At 37.1% G+C, this 17,573-nt stretch overlaps 1 protein-coding gene across 1 annotated transcript in view; it reads right to left on the reverse strand.

Annotated features, from left to right (window-relative positions):
* Nucleotides 1–17,573, reverse strand: part of LOC140895919 (von Willebrand factor D and EGF domain-containing protein-like) — a 282,268-nt gene that overhangs the window by 198,162 nt on the left and 66,533 nt on the right. Inside the window, 1 exon segment of the mRNA XM_073306827.1 lies at nt 16,615–17,412. Coding sequence (XP_073162928.1) covers nt 16,615–17,412 — 798 coding nt within the window.

Consider the following 17,573-nt stretch of genomic DNA (forward strand, 5'->3'; position numbering starts at 1 on the left):
TCAGTTAGCTAAGAGATATCACTTTTAAAGGAGCTGTGTATATAATAATACTAACCGACCTCACAGGTATGTTGTGACAGTGAGGGTTAAGTCATTAATGGGTGAAACTTAACTCTGCAGACAGCCAGAATTAGGCCTGGGCATCACTTAAAGTATACTTAAACCCTACTTTGAGGGCTTATCTGGGACAGAGGGTATGTCTACATAGCAAATTAAAACCCACGGCTGGCCTGTGCCAGCCAACTTGGACTCCTGGGACTTGGGCTGTGGTGCTAGTTTCATTCCTGTGTAGACTTCTCGACTCAGGCTGGAGCCCGAGCTCTGGGACCCTCCCACCCCACAGAGTCCTAGAGCTCAGGCTCCAGCCCGAGCCAGAAGTTTTCACAGTAATGAAACAGCCCTATAGCCCGAGCCCCATGAATCTGAGTTGGTTAGCACAGGCCGGCTGTGGGTGTCTTGTTGCTGTGTAGACATACTCTTAAATGCTGCATAGTCCTTGCTGTCCCTCTGCACCAGGTGGAATTTCACTCATTTATGTTTGTAGAGTCCTTTATGATCCTCAGGTGCGTAGCAAGACAGAACTACTGAGTTTTATTGTTTTTAGGGCTTCCTTATGCTATGGTGGAATCACTGTCCAAAGAATATACAGAAAGAGAATATTTAAATTGTTAGCATATTGAGTTAAAGTCCAACCCAGGAATTTACCTTTTCTCAGATGTACATTTCCCTTGTAATTTTAAAGTTGTTCTTCATTTCTCTTCTATACTGTTGTTGTATATCTGGGCACTTTTAGGTAGTCAGAATGCAATGCCCAAATAGAAATTTAGCCAGCATGCTGAAGTTAACACCTCTACTCTTGCAAAAAGTGCCATGGGATAGATCTAAGTGTCAGCCCCCATCAGCACAGTATCTGAGCACTTGTCGGTCATCTATCATGACTACAAAAGGTCAGGGTACCAGTTTCATGTTTCATCAGTAAAGATTCATAGATTTTTTAGGCCAAAAGGGACCATTATGATCAACTAGTCTGACCTCCTGCATAACGGAGGCCTTAGAATTTCACTGTTTCTTGTATCTAGCCCATAACTTTGGTTTGAGCTACAGTATATCTAAGTCAGCTCCTTCAGAAGCACAGTATTACTAATATTACAGTATAATGGTACATTGGCTCTGATTCAAGGGACAGAATGCCACAAACTGAATTGACAATAGGACCGCCTATAGCACCTGTCTTTCCCTTGAAGGCTCTCCTATCAAAGATCTGATAGGGACTAATGATGCTTAAATGTTGTGATCCCATCAGATCACAGCTCAGGTAGAATAGCTGCATGCCACTTATTTTTTGAGGGGGGGAGAAAGCACAGCAAATGTAGAAAATTGTAAAAGGCTTCTCCTGTGCTTTTGAAATGCTTTTAACCTCTTTTTGTTAAAGGTTTTATTGCAGTGGCATTAAAAGTACTGTTGGGCACAAATGCTATATTTACAAAAAGAATGTAAAGCTTATTAGCACTCATCAGCTGGTTGAGTAGCCGTGTAAGATACAAAACTATTAGTCAGAGGTGGTGAACAGTTTTGATCAATTGCTTTCTTCTATGGTTAGTGCATTAAAAAATACAAAAAACCCACTTCATTGTGTATTTAATGATAGTAGCAGTGCCCGCTAGTACTGTTGTAGCTAACATTGTGTTATTTCCATTATTTCAGATTTGAAAGCTTTATAGAGCTTAAAAATCATATTAGGTTAGAACCATATAGGAGTGGGAGAAAGGAATATACTTATATAGCCATTTCCTGTACGGGAATACATGTGGCTACTCCCAGGGTGCCCCTTAAAGCAGACGTGTAGTTTGCAGTAAAGCAAGCTCTGCTCTGTTTCTATAAGGTTTGCTCACATCCTGTGCACATCTCAACTATATCAAGTATGTGTTAGGGCCAAACCAGAATTATCCAGCCATGCTAAACTCTCAAATGACTTACACAGTCAACTTGACACATCTAGTATTTACTTCACCTCCAGACCACCCATTCCATAATTTCTTAATATTGATCTGAAGTCAGGTAAGCATGTTCCCATATATATTTATGGTATCTTCTACCTGGATTTGTAGGTCTAAGGATTCCAGGTGGTTGAAAATGGGATGAATTTTTGATGAATATGTTTTTTTTTTTAAATTATCCTTGGTGTTTTTTGTTTTTGTTTTGTTTTTTAGAAGAATATGTCAACATTTGAAATTTTTCTACCAGCTCCACTTGGGATCACCTTAGTACCTAATCATGGAGTTAGGAGTCTAATTTTTGGCATCCATTTATGAAAACTGTGGTCTAGTTATGTGATGATAATTTATGTCTAACTGTGTGAAAGCCAAATGGAAAAGAAATCTAGTGCATTTCAAATCCTTCTCTTCCAAATTCTGCTTATGTACAGATTTGTTTTTCAAATGTATAGGCCAGTACTGTTCTATGAACTTGACTGATAGCAAAAAGGAGAAGTAAAAACACAACGTAATTCAATGCAAAGTGTTCCAAAGTGCTTCACAAACTATAGATGTGTACACTATTGAAATGAAGCCATTTCTGGTGGTAGGATGCCAACCAGCTGCTGTGCCGCAAGTGGCACAACAATTAGTGTGCAGGAAATTGAAGAGGTAAATCCTCTTTTCTTCACAAAAGTGTCATGATGTGCAAAGGAAACAGGACTTTGGATTTGAAGGTCTCATTTGAATATTTTTGACATCTGTGTCCGAGTTTGGATTCAAATAAGTACCTAAGCATAGGTTCCTATATCATGCCGGTGAGCAGTAATAAAATAAAAAATACTATGGTCCCAATGCTGTAAACAATTATGCTTCTTAGTGTAACAGTAGCCACTGGAATCAGTGGGTACTGGCCCACTTCTGTATGTCAGAACTTTCTTTGTAGGATCTGATCCAAGGCCCTGTAGAGTTAATGGGACTTTGGATTAGGCTCCTGGTCAGTATCTTTAGGCATGTGACTAGTCACATTGAACTCTAAGGGGCTATTTATGTGAAGTTACTTACCTACGTTAGTGTCTGCAGGATAAGGGCCTATATGTCCACAGCAGAGCAAGATGAATTGTCCATAGTGAGTATTTTAGTAGGTGAATGTTGCCTTTTTTTTTTCTGTTTGCAAATTGTAAATGAGCTTTGGTTCTTATGAACATGTTTACTATTCAAAATTGAACAAGCTTTTTATGGGTGTTCATGAACTATCCTGTAAGGAAACTAAGGTTTCCCATTTCATTTGGTTTTGGTTTTGCAAGATTTAAGTCTGAAACTTCCTGTAATGCCTTCAAGCAGCACAGTATAAAGAATTATACACTTACATTTGAATGTTCTGGCTGTTGTCAGACTTCCCATTTTATGAAGTTTTGTAGTATTGAATTCTCCATAACTCAGAAAATGCTCTTGTTTAGCCACATGCTTCACTGAATTGCTTTCACTGCTTTGCATTAAAGCAAATAAACTAATCAGCAAAAAAGACTAATCTCCCTGATCTGATCTTCAGGGAACAATATGGATCACTGAGCATGCAACCTTCCACGTACCCTATGATAAGAATTTGATATCCTTTTAAAATTCAGTTTCTATTGACTTTGTAACTATCAAGCTAATAACCCCACTCTAACTCAGCCAGGATGGATCCATCCTGGATGGAAAGAATTGGGAATTAAAACAATAGATTGAGGGTGATATTGATGTTTGTCTTTTCAAATGTGTGTTTATTACATTATCACTATAAAAATTTTAAACTAAAATTGCTATGGAAAGAAAAAGACTTCAAAACTAAACCAGGCTTGTTAACCCTTAAGAATCACTTACAAAACTCTTAGTTAGAAGTCTGCTTTATGTGGCTGTGGAAATCTCTTACCTTTAACATACATCAGAGTATCTCAGTAGCAAAACCTGTAAGGATTAGTTCAAAAATGTTTTATTTTAGTTTTTCATGAGGTTTGTATATGCTATGGTGGTGATTTCCCAATATATGGTCCTATTGCAGCATTGGTTTGTTAAGTATAAAAGCATCTGGGGTACATTTTTCAAAAGCACCTAAGTTCTGTTTTCAAAAGGGACTTTTGAAAATGTTACCTCTAGTGACATCCAGGCCTGGGTTCCTCCTTGCTAAAAGGTGTTTATTGTGTTTGTTTGAACACTTTGTTCTGCATCCTAGAAAAGCATCTTTCTGTAGGTGTTCAGGGCCTACTTCTGGACATGCCCATTAAGTAATTTTATTCAGATGAAAGGTCCCACTGATGTCAATGAGCCCACTCAAATGAATAAAGTTATGTTTTTAAGAGTGGGCAGTATTGGGCCTTTGTATGGCTGTGTGTGCAAGCTGGGAGGAAGGAATTAATAGTGCTAAAAGCAACTTGCAGATAAATCTGAAAAAAATACTTAATATCCATATTAAAACATTATTTGATGTAACTGAAAAATATACTAAAGCAATAACCAAACAGTTGACAAAATCCAATATTTTTGCAATGTTTGATATACATTTTCATATTCCATCCACATCTGTTTTCTGAGATACTCATGTAGGCTGGGAAAAATTTATTAAGTTGAGATTTTGACCCTCAACATAAAAGTTTCCATTTACAGACTTTACACAGCCCCGTCTGCAAAATAGAGTTATCTCAGTGCATAGGCCATACTCCTTTGGAGACACTAGGAATATCAGCTTGAAGGAAGTAAGAATGTATTTTTAATACATTTAAGCTCTACCAAAAAACCCTGATCCTAGCGGAGTGGCAGCAGCATGTTAAACAGCTACATACTGTACATGTGAAACCTGCATACCATGCTCCTGGGGTTTCAAAAATTAGTAGTGAAGGAACAGGAATATGATGGGATAAGAGGGTGTTAGCTCTTAGTACATAAACAACTCTACCTCACTTGCCATCTTTGTGTGTGTTTGGAGGAAGTATGGGAGCATCTATTATACTGGACAGTCACAGGAAACATTCAAACATTTACAATCAGCTAAATAAGAAAGAAAAATCAGAATGATGGAATGGAAAAGTGGAGTCAATAACATGAAGAGGGACTTTGGGAAAAAGAAATGAATATTTTTAAGACAAAAGGCCTGATATTCTCTCATGTATGCTAGTGAAAATCAGCCCTAACTCATATAAAGTCAATGAAATTATGTGGGTGTAAAGGAGAAGAGACTCAAGTCCATTGTCTTAGATTTAAAAGAAAGAAATCTTCCAAAAGAATAATGCCCGTTTAATAATTGCAGTGTTTCATTGTAATAGCATGGTCTTTTGGCCAACAAGGCTTAAATGGTAATCACTGTGATGTCCACTATCTCCACTATACCTAAGAATATGTCAGCATTTCTTTTAAAAGACAATTTTTGATAGATTGCTATAACTTGTCCCTTTAAAAATGTATTTCAACCTACACACAGGTATATAAGGTGATTTCCAAAATTACCCCAAGAGAAGGTGTTTTGGTTTTGGTTTTTCTATAGTAATTTAATTCTAACTTCTAAAAATTGGATTCATTTGATTTGTGTGAGGGATGTTTTGTGATTTCAGATGACTATTCCTTAGTAAAAGCCAGCACTGTCCTATAAAATACCCTACTGTGTTCATCAAGTGTCTAATCATAGTCCCACTGAAGTCACTGGCAGAATTGATGCTAATTTCAAAGGACCAGAATCTACCCCATTTATCTTCATTGAGTAGCACCTTACCCTGCAGGTTGTTCTACTGATTTCCATGGGGCTACTAGCAGAATAAAGTACTACCTAACACGAGTATGGGTGGCAGAGTCTGGGCCAATGAGAGAGAGATGAGACTCCATGAGCAGCTATTGCCTTTCTGTATAAAAATCAATGTAAGCCAAGTTTGAAAAATTAACTGTTTTTCCATTCAGTGTTTGGTATGCAGTAGATAGCCTAATTTATGCATAGAGATTGTCCATGACCCAATGCACCATAATGGCCTACTCAAAGCTGTTGTGATCTATCATGTCTATAAACCACATATTAAATGTGCCAAAAAGTATGTATTTGCTTGACAGACTAATGGCCCTTAAATAATTTCCACAGCCCGTCATGATCTGGAGATTAAGGACCATGGAGCTGATAGCAGTGAAAGCACCATATTTATTTCAAAGTCAATATGTACTCATATAAAATCTCAACAGCAGATTTTTTTAACTAATAAAATCTGAAGATAGCACCCTTCCCCTTAGGACTCAAAGCATTTTCAATCTTCCCTTTTAATTTTCTCTTCTGTTTTGTTCTATAACATAAACAATGAGAGCAAAATAATGTTTAGGGTCAGCTTTAAACTTCATTCCCCATGATATTCCACCCTTGGCTATCTTTCTACTCCATCTTGGGCCAGAGGAGTCAGAAGGGCTTAACAGATCTCATATGCCATCTGTGCTACAAGATCGTGGGAAGCCTTCATTCCAAAGTTTTCCACTTCGGTAGCTTTAACACCGTCCCATAGCATTATATAATATAGCTTTTGTTTTTCATTAATATTCTCTAATTACAGCTGCAGTAAAAGAACAAGATTTGGGCCAAAATCAGTATAATAAAATTCAAAATGGTCAATAGAATTATTTTAAAAATAACACAGCGTAACTCATGTAACTGCTATTATAAGTGGCTACAGGGGACCTGTTTGGCTGTGATTCAGAGCTCTAAAAATTCAGCTAGATCCAAACAGCTTCTTAGCAGAAATGCTGAAATCAAGAAGCATATTCACATCTCAGCATACAAGGGTTTAAACACATGGCTCCCTCACCTTCCTATGAGAATGATACATTCCTAAATACGGTGGTTTAGCATTAGCTTCGTGTCGTCCTGTAATATGTTTTAAGAAGTTTATTTTCTTTTGCTTTGATGGCTGGAATTTTTTTTCCAGAACTTTCCACATTTGAATTGAAACTTGCAACCAGAGCTCTTAAAGTGTCATTACCTCAGTTAAACTGATTTGTCCTTATTATTCCTCATTACCTTTTATTTTGTAATTGCTCTAGAGAGCTTTATACAAGCTGCATATAATATCCATCTATGTGTACTTTACTGGTTATGGATTTTTTTATAGTCAATGTGGTCAATGTATAGAAATTGGAGGCGCCAACCTGATTTGTTAACCATGGTAATTGGATTCTCCATTTAATTACAGGTGGTAATGACATTTTAAGCACCGTCTACAGGTGTTGGGAGTTTTTATTAAATGTGAAGCAGCATTAAGAAAGTCTAAGATTCTGGAGCAATGCCAAATTTCAGAGGTGCCTTTCAACTCTAAATTGCAGTTTTCATTTGAGGATAATTATAACTCTGGCCACCTGGACAGCTCCTTGTTGAAATCAACATTACATGAGGAGTAAATCTACAAGAAACATTCACCTCTCGTGAATTCAAACATGCTTAAATGCTGAATTATTTGAAATGTGTTCTGGGTTGTATTTGCATTCCTTAAAAATATTATATGCACACCTTATTTTCCTATACCCTTCAGGGATATACATTTCCAATGTCAGAAACACATTGTCATGTACAATCCTAAGGGTAGGATTTTGGTGAGTGTGAGACAAGAAATTTCAAACATGCTCCTGGTATTATTCTCTTTGCTGTTGTGACAATTTTAAGACATGCATGCAAATTCTGGTTTGAGAAAGTTATACTATACTTTGTTCTGCAGCTTATGGGTACAGACATGTTCAGAACAAGGACTCTTCTTCTGCTTCATTATTCATGTATCTTTCCCCCTTTGGTAACTTCTTCCAGAGAGTGGAATTTAACTAAGCATCACAGAGGACAATCTTTGTTCAATATCAACATACACTTTATTGTATCTGGGGACTTGCACCTCTTAAAGCAAGCGTGAGGCAACTTTGTACTTTCTCCTACAGAAACCCCATTCCATTCTTTCCTCTTCCTTAACTTCTACACCTTTTATTCTCTAAACGAGTGTATTGAAATCTGAGGCTTATGCTGTTTGTCCTTGTCCACGAGTGACTGTACAAGTGTTCCTGTACAAGCTAGAATTAGGCATGCATGACTTGCAAGTCAGTTGGTTCATACTGTTTTTATTAGCATATACATCTTTACTGGTGTGGGGGTATTTTAGTTCTTTGCTACTAGGAGTGTTTTCTGGTGCGAAAGCCTGACCCTACTGATGTCATTGGGATTTTTCCACTGTAAACTCTCATTGACTTCTGCGGGGCCAGGAGTTCACCCTTGATATCTTAGAAGAGTTGAGATAAAAAGATAGAGAGATACTCAGTTCTGAGAACTGAAGATAATATTATAACTGCTGTTTAACAAACAGTATTGCTGTTTAAATTGCTCCCTTTACTGTGTGACACTATAGCACTCATCTCTGTGAATAGGTTTAATGCAGGCTTGGCAGAATTTAATTTTTATTTTTTAAATAATTTTGATGGATAATAGCAATGTTAATTTTTATGCATTTTTTTCTATTTTTATTGATTTAAATTTTCACAGTTGCAGGAAATTTTGGGGGTGGTTAGACAATTATTTAATGGCAGTAGTAGATGATGAGATTCAAAAAGCTAAAGCTTCATAATAATAAAAACATAAATTGTTAGCCTCATGTCAAAATATTCAAAGCAAATAGCCTTAAATCAAACTCTAATAAGTTCTCAAGCAGCATTTCATCATTTGGCCTATCTGTAAATTTCAATTATTATCAATGGATATACTCTTTCATTAGTTTGTGTGTGCACAGTGAAACTCACATATACTGATGTTTACTGATAAAAATCAAATCCTTCCAAGCCTAGTTTTATGACAAACACAATCTTCTCTTAACATTTTTGTCCATTAAATGTAAAAAAAAAAAAAAAGCTTTGTGTCGCTGCAATGTTAAGCAAGTACAGATTAAATCATAAAGTCAGTGACTGTAAAAGTGAAGGTTCAAACAACATTAACTTTGGCACGTTTATACTAAACACATTAATTTCATAGGTTCATAGATGGCAAACCCAGAAGGGACCATCATGATCATTTAGTCTGTCCTCCTGTATAACACAGGCCATGGAACTTCCCGAAAACAAATTCTAGACCATTTATTTTAGAACAAACATCCAATTGTGATTTTAAAATTATCAGTGATGGTGAATCCACCAAAACTCTTGGCAAATTTTTCCAATGGTTAATTACTCTCCCCGTTAAAAATTTACACCTTATTTCCAGTCTGAATGTGTCTACCTTCATCTTCCAGCCATTGGATTAGTTTATAACTTTATCTGCTTGACTGAACAGTCCATTATTAAATATTTGTTGCCCATGTAGGTTCTTATAGACTGTAATTAATTCAGCCCTTAACCTTCTCTTTGTTGAGCTAGATAGATTGAGCTCCTTACGTCTATTGCTATAAGGCAGGGTTTCTAATCCTTTTAATCATTCTTGTGGCTTTTCTCTGAACTTTCTCCAATTTATCAACATCCTTCTTGAATAAGACCAGAACTGGACACAGTATTTCAGCAGCAGTCGTACCAGTGCCACATACAGAGGTAAAATAACCTCTCTCCTCTTAGTCAAGATTCCCCTGTTTGCATCTCAGGGTGGCATTATCTCTTTTGGCCACAGTATAAATGTCAGTGGGAGCTGATTGTCCATATCCATCCCTCTGATTTTTTTCAGAGTTACTGCATCCCAGATAGAATCCACTGTCCTGTAAGCATAACCTACATTCTTTGTTCCTAGATGTATGTATTTAGTACATTCAGCTGTATTAAAATGCATATTGTTTGTTTCCATCAAGTTTACAAAGTGATCTAGATCACTCTATATTAGTGACCTGTCCTCTTCGTTATTTTCCACTTCCCCAGTTTTTATGCAATCTGCAAACTTTATCAGTGATGACTTTATTTTCCTCTAGGTTATTGATAAAAATGTTAAATAGCATATAGCCTAAAACAGATCCTTGCAGGACCGACCCCACTAGAAACACACTCACTCAATGATGATTCCCTATTTATAATTACATTTTGAGACCTATCAAATAGCCAGCTTTTATTCCATGTAATGTGTACCATCTTAATTTTATATTTTTCTAGGTTTTTTAATCAAAATGTGTGGTAGCAAGTGAAACACCTTAAAGAAGTCCAAATAGATTACTTCAGTGCTATTATGTTTATCAACCAATGCTCTAGTTCAAACAGAAATTAATTCCAGGAAGTCCTATAACCTGCATCAAGAGGAGGTCTGACTAGATGATCACATTTGTTCCTTCTGGCCTTGTAATCTATGAATATTGTGGAGATGAAGTAGCCTCTACATATTTAAGATTGCAACCAACTTCCATTGCAAAGGCCCATTTTTTCTCCCCTATAAATTTCGCTTAAAAATTAATTAAGCTTGAAAAATTATAGAATTCATCTGAAGACAAAGGAGAAAAGTTCTGAAAAATGGGAAACATGAGTTAAGTCATTAAAATATTACATTGATTTGACTTTTGACATTTATCTAATATTTCTTTTATTCCCTGTAGCTAAAAATCAGTTTGTTCCTACCTCTTCAAACTTTAAATCTTCCTGAAAACTCATATACCAGCTATATTTGAAGAAAATAGAAACAGTGAAGCAAAGGATTTAACAGTCTTTTGTTGTGGATAACTGGGGGCCCAAACTTGCTCCCATTGCTTTTAATAACAATTATAGCCAAATCTTGCTATCGATGTAATTGTGTTTTTGACACCGAGTTCAGTGGGAGTAAGACTGAATGCAATATGTATATGTTACACACAAACAAAACGACATGAAAAGAACATTATTAAGGTTGCAAAGCACTCAAAATTTAGGAAATTTATGCAAAAATTAAGATTTCCTTAATCATTAGTCTTTGCTAAAGTCTTAGCAGTGGCCATGAACATGTTCAGAAGTAATTTTCAACAGTATGTTCCTCAACCCAAACAAAGATTTCAGTCCTCAGAAAGGACTATCTTGATGCAAAACTTGAAACTACAGTATGAGCCATTTCTCTGTAGTCTGATTCAGCACTAGCGAAAACATATATTCCTTGTACTCATCCCATAACTGAAAAAGCCCAAAGGACTTTGTCAACATGTTCTTTAAATCACTTTTGGGAAGAGACCAAATATAGATATTCACAACCCCAAAGGTAAAAATGTTCCAGAAAATTGTGTGTGTGAAAACAGACATGAATTCTGTGAACTGCTTCACAAGCTGTGCTATGTGACCAATTCTAGTTGCTTGCTATAACTAGAGTTATGTTTAAGGTAGAACTGATCGAGAAATATTTTCTGTCGCTGTGAGAAACTGAAATGAAAATAAAAATTTTCATTTTTGCCAAAATGTTTCTTCAAAGATATTCATTGAGAAACTGAAAATGTCTCTCTTTTCTTCAACAAACTCTCCCCTCCCAAAAATGTTGGCTGAAAACCTACATTTTTCAGGCTTTAAATATTTTTTTTGCTTTTGGTGGTCCCAGACTGCACATCTTCAGCTGACATCTATATACCTCTATATAGAGATATATATTTGGTTTTTGGCAATCAAAAACTAAAAAAATTGAGAGTTTCAGTTTTTCAATGAAAATAAAAAATGAATGGCAAATGAGCATTCCCCATAGAAATTTCCATTTTGACCCCCCCAAAAAAGAAAAAAAGCCATTTTTGTTTAAAAATAAATAAATTAAATAAATATATAAAAAAGTTTTGAATGAAAAATTTCAACCAGCTTTAGTTTCAGGTTGTAAGAATAGCTAGGAGCATACAGAATACTGCCAACCAGTGGGTGAACAGATTTTTAAATATGAAACAGCTCTTGGTTCAGTCATGTTTGTGTCCCTGTGTATACAGTATTTGTAAATATTCATGCAAAAAGATTTTTGTTCATATTAATGTTTGGGAAATGACAATTCTTCATATGAATACCAGTATTCAGGCATTAAACCCTTCAAAAAGGCTTCACAGGGGACCAGGGATGATCCATAGACAAGTAGGGTCTAAAATCAATCTGCTGGCAAGCAATTCACAAATGAAAAAAAATGCTAAATTTTTCAGATAAGTTATTTGCAATTAATAGTTTGACCACACCTAGTAAGACTGTGTTGTGTAGCTGTTTGTTTTTAACTTTTTTTCTGTTGATGTGAGTAGCTATTGGATGTCTATGGATTGGGTATATCGGTATTTTGTGGCCGACTGTTGCTTTAAGTCCAAAGAAACTGCTTGCTGTTTCTCAGAAGGCAGCATGTATAATCTCACTGGTATTGTGGAAAATGGAAAAAAGCAAATGTTAAAGGTTCCCCAGGTCAGCTGCATCTGCTTGTTTTCATTTGTTAAGGATTTTTCTTTTTTCAAAGAAAAATGTGCAGTAGTGACTCACTTTAGCGATATTTACTCCTTTTTAGTTTGATTCTCCCCCATTTTTGTGTCTTTCCTTTGCCCTCTCTAGCTTGTGTAACTATAAAGCACCCCAAGATGGATGCCTGCAATAAAATGTTTTAGACAATTTCTTGTATAAAAGATGTACTTTGCACTTCTATAGTTGTTTTTGTCCATGGATTTCAAAGCACTTTATAAATGTTAATTAGGTAAAAAATATGATCCAGGCTCTTAGGCCTGGTCTACACTGGGAATAACATAGCTGAAGTCGATGTACTTAGAGCTACTCACTGCGGTGTCTTCACCGTGGTGAGTCGAATGCTGCTGCTCCCCCATCGACTGTGCCTGTGCCTCTCACGCCTGTGGAGTACAGGAGTCGATGGGAGAGTGCTTGGGAGTTGATTTATCACGTCTAGACTAGATGCGATAAATCCACCCCTGCTGGATCGATCGCTGCCTGCCCATCCGGTGGGTAGAATAGACATACCCTTAGTTGCAAATGAGAAATGTACAGCAGAGGAGGTTGCAGAAGGAAGCACTATTTACTATACTAAAGAACAGAATGATCAGATACATAGATGAACATGATTTATTGGGGGAGGGGTCAACATGGCTGGTGTAAAGGGAAATCATGCCTCAACAATCTATTAGAATTCTTATAGGGGGTCAAGAAACTTGTGGAGAAGGATGATCCAGTGGATATGGTATATTTGGATTTTCAGAAAGCATTTGACAAGGCCCCTCACCAAAGGCTCTTAAGGAAAGTCAGCAATCATAGGATAAGAGGAAAGGTCCTCTCATGGATCAATAAGACAAGAAACAAAGGGTAGGAATAAATGGTCGGATTTCAGAATGGAGAGAGGTAAATAGTGGGTTCCCCAGGGATCTGAGGGTCCTCCAGGGGTATATGCTGTTCAACATCGTCATGAATGATCTGGAAAAAGGGGTAAACAGTGAGGTGGCAAGTTTGCAGGTGATACAAAATGATTCAAGATAGTTAAATCCAAAGCTGGCTGTGAAAAGTTACAAAAAGATCTCACAAAACTGGGGTAAGTGGGCAAGAAAATTGCAAATGAAATTCAATGTTGATAAAAGTAAAGTAATGCACAATGGAAAACATAATCCCAACTATCCACACACAATGATGGGGTCTAAATTAGCTGTTACCACTCAAGAAAGAGATCGTGCAGTCATTGTGGATAGTTCTCTGAAAATATCTGCTTAATGTGCAGCAGCAGTCAAAAAAGCTAACAGAATGTTAGGAACCATTAGGAAATGGATAGATAATAAGGCAGAAAATATGATAATACCACTATATAAATCCATGGTATGCCCATACCTTGAATACTGGATACAGTTCTGGTAGCTTTATCTCAAAAACATATATTAGATTTGGAAAAAGTACAGAGAAGGACAAAAAAAAGGATTAAGGGTATGAAACAGCTTCCATATGCAGAGAAATTAAAAAAACTGGCACTGTTCATCTTGGAAACAAGATGACTAAAGGGGGATATGATAGAGGTCTATAAAATTCATGAGTGGTGTGGAGAAAGTGAATAAGGAAGTATTATTTACTCCTTCACATAACACAAGAACCAGGGGTCACTCAATGAGATTAATAGGCAGCAGGCTTAAAACAAATAAAAAGAAGTACTTCTTCACACAGCGCATAGTAAAGCTGTGGAACCCATTGCTAAGGGATGTTGTGATGGTCAAACCTATAATGGAGCTCAAAAAAGAACTAGATAAGTTCATGGAGGATAAGTCCATCAATGGCTATTAGATCAAGATGCAACCCCGTGCTCTGGGTGTCCCTAAGCCTATGACTGCCAGGCGCTGGAGATGGATCACTTGATAATTGCTCTGTTCTGTTCATTCTTTCCGAAGTATCTGACATTGGCCACTTACAGAGAAGAGGATGCTGGGCTAGATGGACCATTTGTCTGACCCAGTGTGGCCATTCTTTCTTACATATATGCAATATATACGGATCACATCATCCACTTCAGTCCACCTTTTGGAAGGAACACAGGAGCTGTGTTTTGTTGCAGTGTGGTGTTAACAGGTAAGAAGAATCCTATATCCAACTGAAACTGCAGAAGAAATATTTAGGTTGACAGAATATAAAGTATACATGGTTTAACTGAAAGAGCTTCAGTGTGTTTCTTTTTAAATGAAATGTGATGAAATTCTGAGAAAGGTGCCTGGGGAAGTGGTAACAGAAAATGTCCTTCTGTGGGTTTTTTTTTAGAAACACCGATGATGATATGAATGTTAATTTTATACCTAGGATAGTGAATTCATGTTCAGTAGCAAACTGGATATGAGAGTTACATTTTCCAAACTGCCACAGTGTGAACTGGCCCTTTAAGGTGCTACAGCTCAGCCAAATGTGCCAAGTTTAACCCAGGACGGAGTAAAAGGCGCATGTGATGGGGGAGGGTGGGGAGGCATGTGACTAAGAAACAGACCTTCTGGAAGATAAAAGGGTAGCCTGTCGACATTTGGGGAAAAACTTCAGGGAGTGCAGACTTTTATTTAAGAAAAGCTAGTGAAGAGCCAATGAGGAGGCCTAGGCCGAGAAACTGAACTTCAAGGTGGAAGGTCTGGGGGAGAACCTATGAGGAGGAGGAGGAGCGTGCCTTTGCAGCAACAGGATTATGAATCCTGCATCAAGGGCGTGGGACAACTAGGAAGGCTAGATGGAAGATCTGTAGTATTTTGAACTTATTAGAGTAATAAACTAAAGTCCCCAAAGGGAGGAATTATTGAGAAAACACCCTCTGGAGTTTGATTGAGCCCCAAATCAAACAGTCAATACACAGGGATGTCTATCAGTTTGTATTTGCAGCAACTGATGTGCATTTTTGTTTTCAATTTTTTCCATTCTGTGCTGTCTCAGGCTCTTTTCTCTAGTCTGCTGCTTGTTAGCAGTCAAAGCAATGTTGCCAAATAAAGCCATATATAACTGCTACCATCATTTATTACTTGATAGGTAGCACTGCTGACTGAAAAACCAGAAGGGACTTCTAAAAACCTCCCTCTCTCTCTCTTGAATTTTATCCATAGGAAAAAATCTGTTCAAAACAATTTCCCCACATCGATTGAAGCTGGGCAAAATAGAAAAAGACATGAAACATTTGGTCAGGAAAACTTTGCAAAATTCAGCAAATAAATTATGCACCAAACATAATAATGTATTAATATTGTATCAGCTGGGTAAATAACTGAAAAAACCCTCTGCTTAAACAAGCAAAAGTTGTTCAGTAAACTACTGTGTAAATATTATTAGCCCAGCATTTCCACAAATAAAAAAAAGTTTTCATGTTTGCATTACATTAAGTCAAAACACTTAAGTACGTGCTTAACTTGAAGCACATGAGTCTTCTCATCCTTATTCATAAATGCACTTATGTGCTTAGATCTTGCATTCCTAAGTTTAAGCATGTGCTTGAACAAACTGCTGAATCGGAGCTTAAATTTCCAAAGTATAACTCTATCTTGCAAACATTTATGCACACGCGTATCTTCAAGCACTGTAAGTAGTCACATTAGCACAATGGTTCCTCATTTACACTGAGAGGCCTGAGGTTAAATGAGAATCAAACCCATAAACTTCAAGGGGCTACTTATGTGCCTGAATGTAAGTATGTGCATAAATGTTTGTGTAATCAGGACCTTTGGGCCAAATTATGTCCACAGATGCATGTTAACACCAAGCAACGTCTATATAAGCCCTGTGAACATATCTGAGGCTAACATTGATCCCATAGCCAGTTACATGGTCATTTAACTTTGCAAACATTACTTATTCCTTTAGCTGCTTTGGATTACTGTAACATTTGAAATTCATTTACAAATTTTATTTTCTAATAGTAAAGAAGAAAGAGCCATCTATGCAGTGCTAGCCTGTGTATCGACCACAGTATTAGCAGGACCCTCATTCTTGGCAGCAGTGTGTTTGTCAGTGTGCAGGTGACAGATCAGATGTAAAGAAAATCACTTCTGTAAAACCAATTTGTTAAGGGGCTTCTAAAATCCATTTTTAAAATGTTACTGAGGTAAAAAAGCGAAAGACCAGCCAACAAGATATTTTGTTCAGCTTTTCAAGGTCAAAGCACTGATTACTAATTCATCAAATAATTTACTGGTAAAGCTATTTGAAGAGCAAACAACTCTGTGCAGATGTTTCACCTAATAACTCTAATACCATAAGAAGACGGGCAGAATAGGAACAAACAGAATGTTTTACTCACTCTTGGCAATGCTACAGTCATAGGAACTGTGGTCTTCAAAGCATCGGCACCCCCATTCTGTGCACTGTCCGTTGCCATTACAGAAATTGGGACACCTGAGAGCTGTGAGTATTTCCTCGTGAGTGGCAAGTAACCCATTTGCTGTATGAAACAGCTTAGTTCTATTTTCTAGCACTTTTCTTTCACACTCATTTTCCAAAAACGCTATCATTGCACCTTCCCACGCCAGGTCATCCTTGAGTTGCAGATCTAAAAGGCACATATCAATTGCCTTATCCAGCTGTCTCCCAAGGATGTCTTTACAGATGGAGCCAATAGTAGAATTAGCAAGAACCTGCTGACAGATCTCCAAGGCTTTGGTTGAGGTTAGGCCACCTGGAGTAGGCCATATTGACTGAACTTTCGGCTGAATCCCTTCTAAGTAATCCTCTGGGAAAAAATATGCAAAGCTTTCCAAGTCCTTTTGAGTCTCATTTTGAAATGGATAAAAAGGTAAGTATTCAGAAGAGTCTTCTTGTCTTTTTGCTCTATCTAGCACTTCTTCTGGTTTAGTAGAGTTAATAAAACTGTTGTTTTTTTGATTTTTCAAGGAAACTTTTTGTGCGTATTGTTTTAATCTGCTATCGTGGCTATCTCGCTTTTTGACTGATTTAGGCAGATATCTTTGATCAAATGCTTTGGCCAACAATTTCCCATCACTTCTTAAAGTAGATTCTATTTCTAAGCGAGTGACATATTCTGATGTAACATCTAGATGTGGGATTGCAGAAGTATAATCCACATTATCATAATGGCAGCCTAGAGATTGTGGAAAAGAACTCTGAAAGGCATTTAGTGTAGTTACAGAGTGCAGAGATAGAGTGTGCTCCTTCTGACATCTGCAGTAATTTTTCCTTTTCTCCCCTTCAGAGATCATAGAATCATAGAATATCAGGGTTGGAAGGGACCCCAGAAGGTCA

This window comes from Lepidochelys kempii, chromosome 11 (genome assembly GCF_965140265.1).
Source record: "Lepidochelys kempii isolate rLepKem1 chromosome 11, rLepKem1.hap2, whole genome shotgun sequence".
In the NCBI taxonomy this organism is placed as follows: domain Eukaryota; kingdom Metazoa; phylum Chordata; order Testudines; family Cheloniidae; genus Lepidochelys; species Lepidochelys kempii.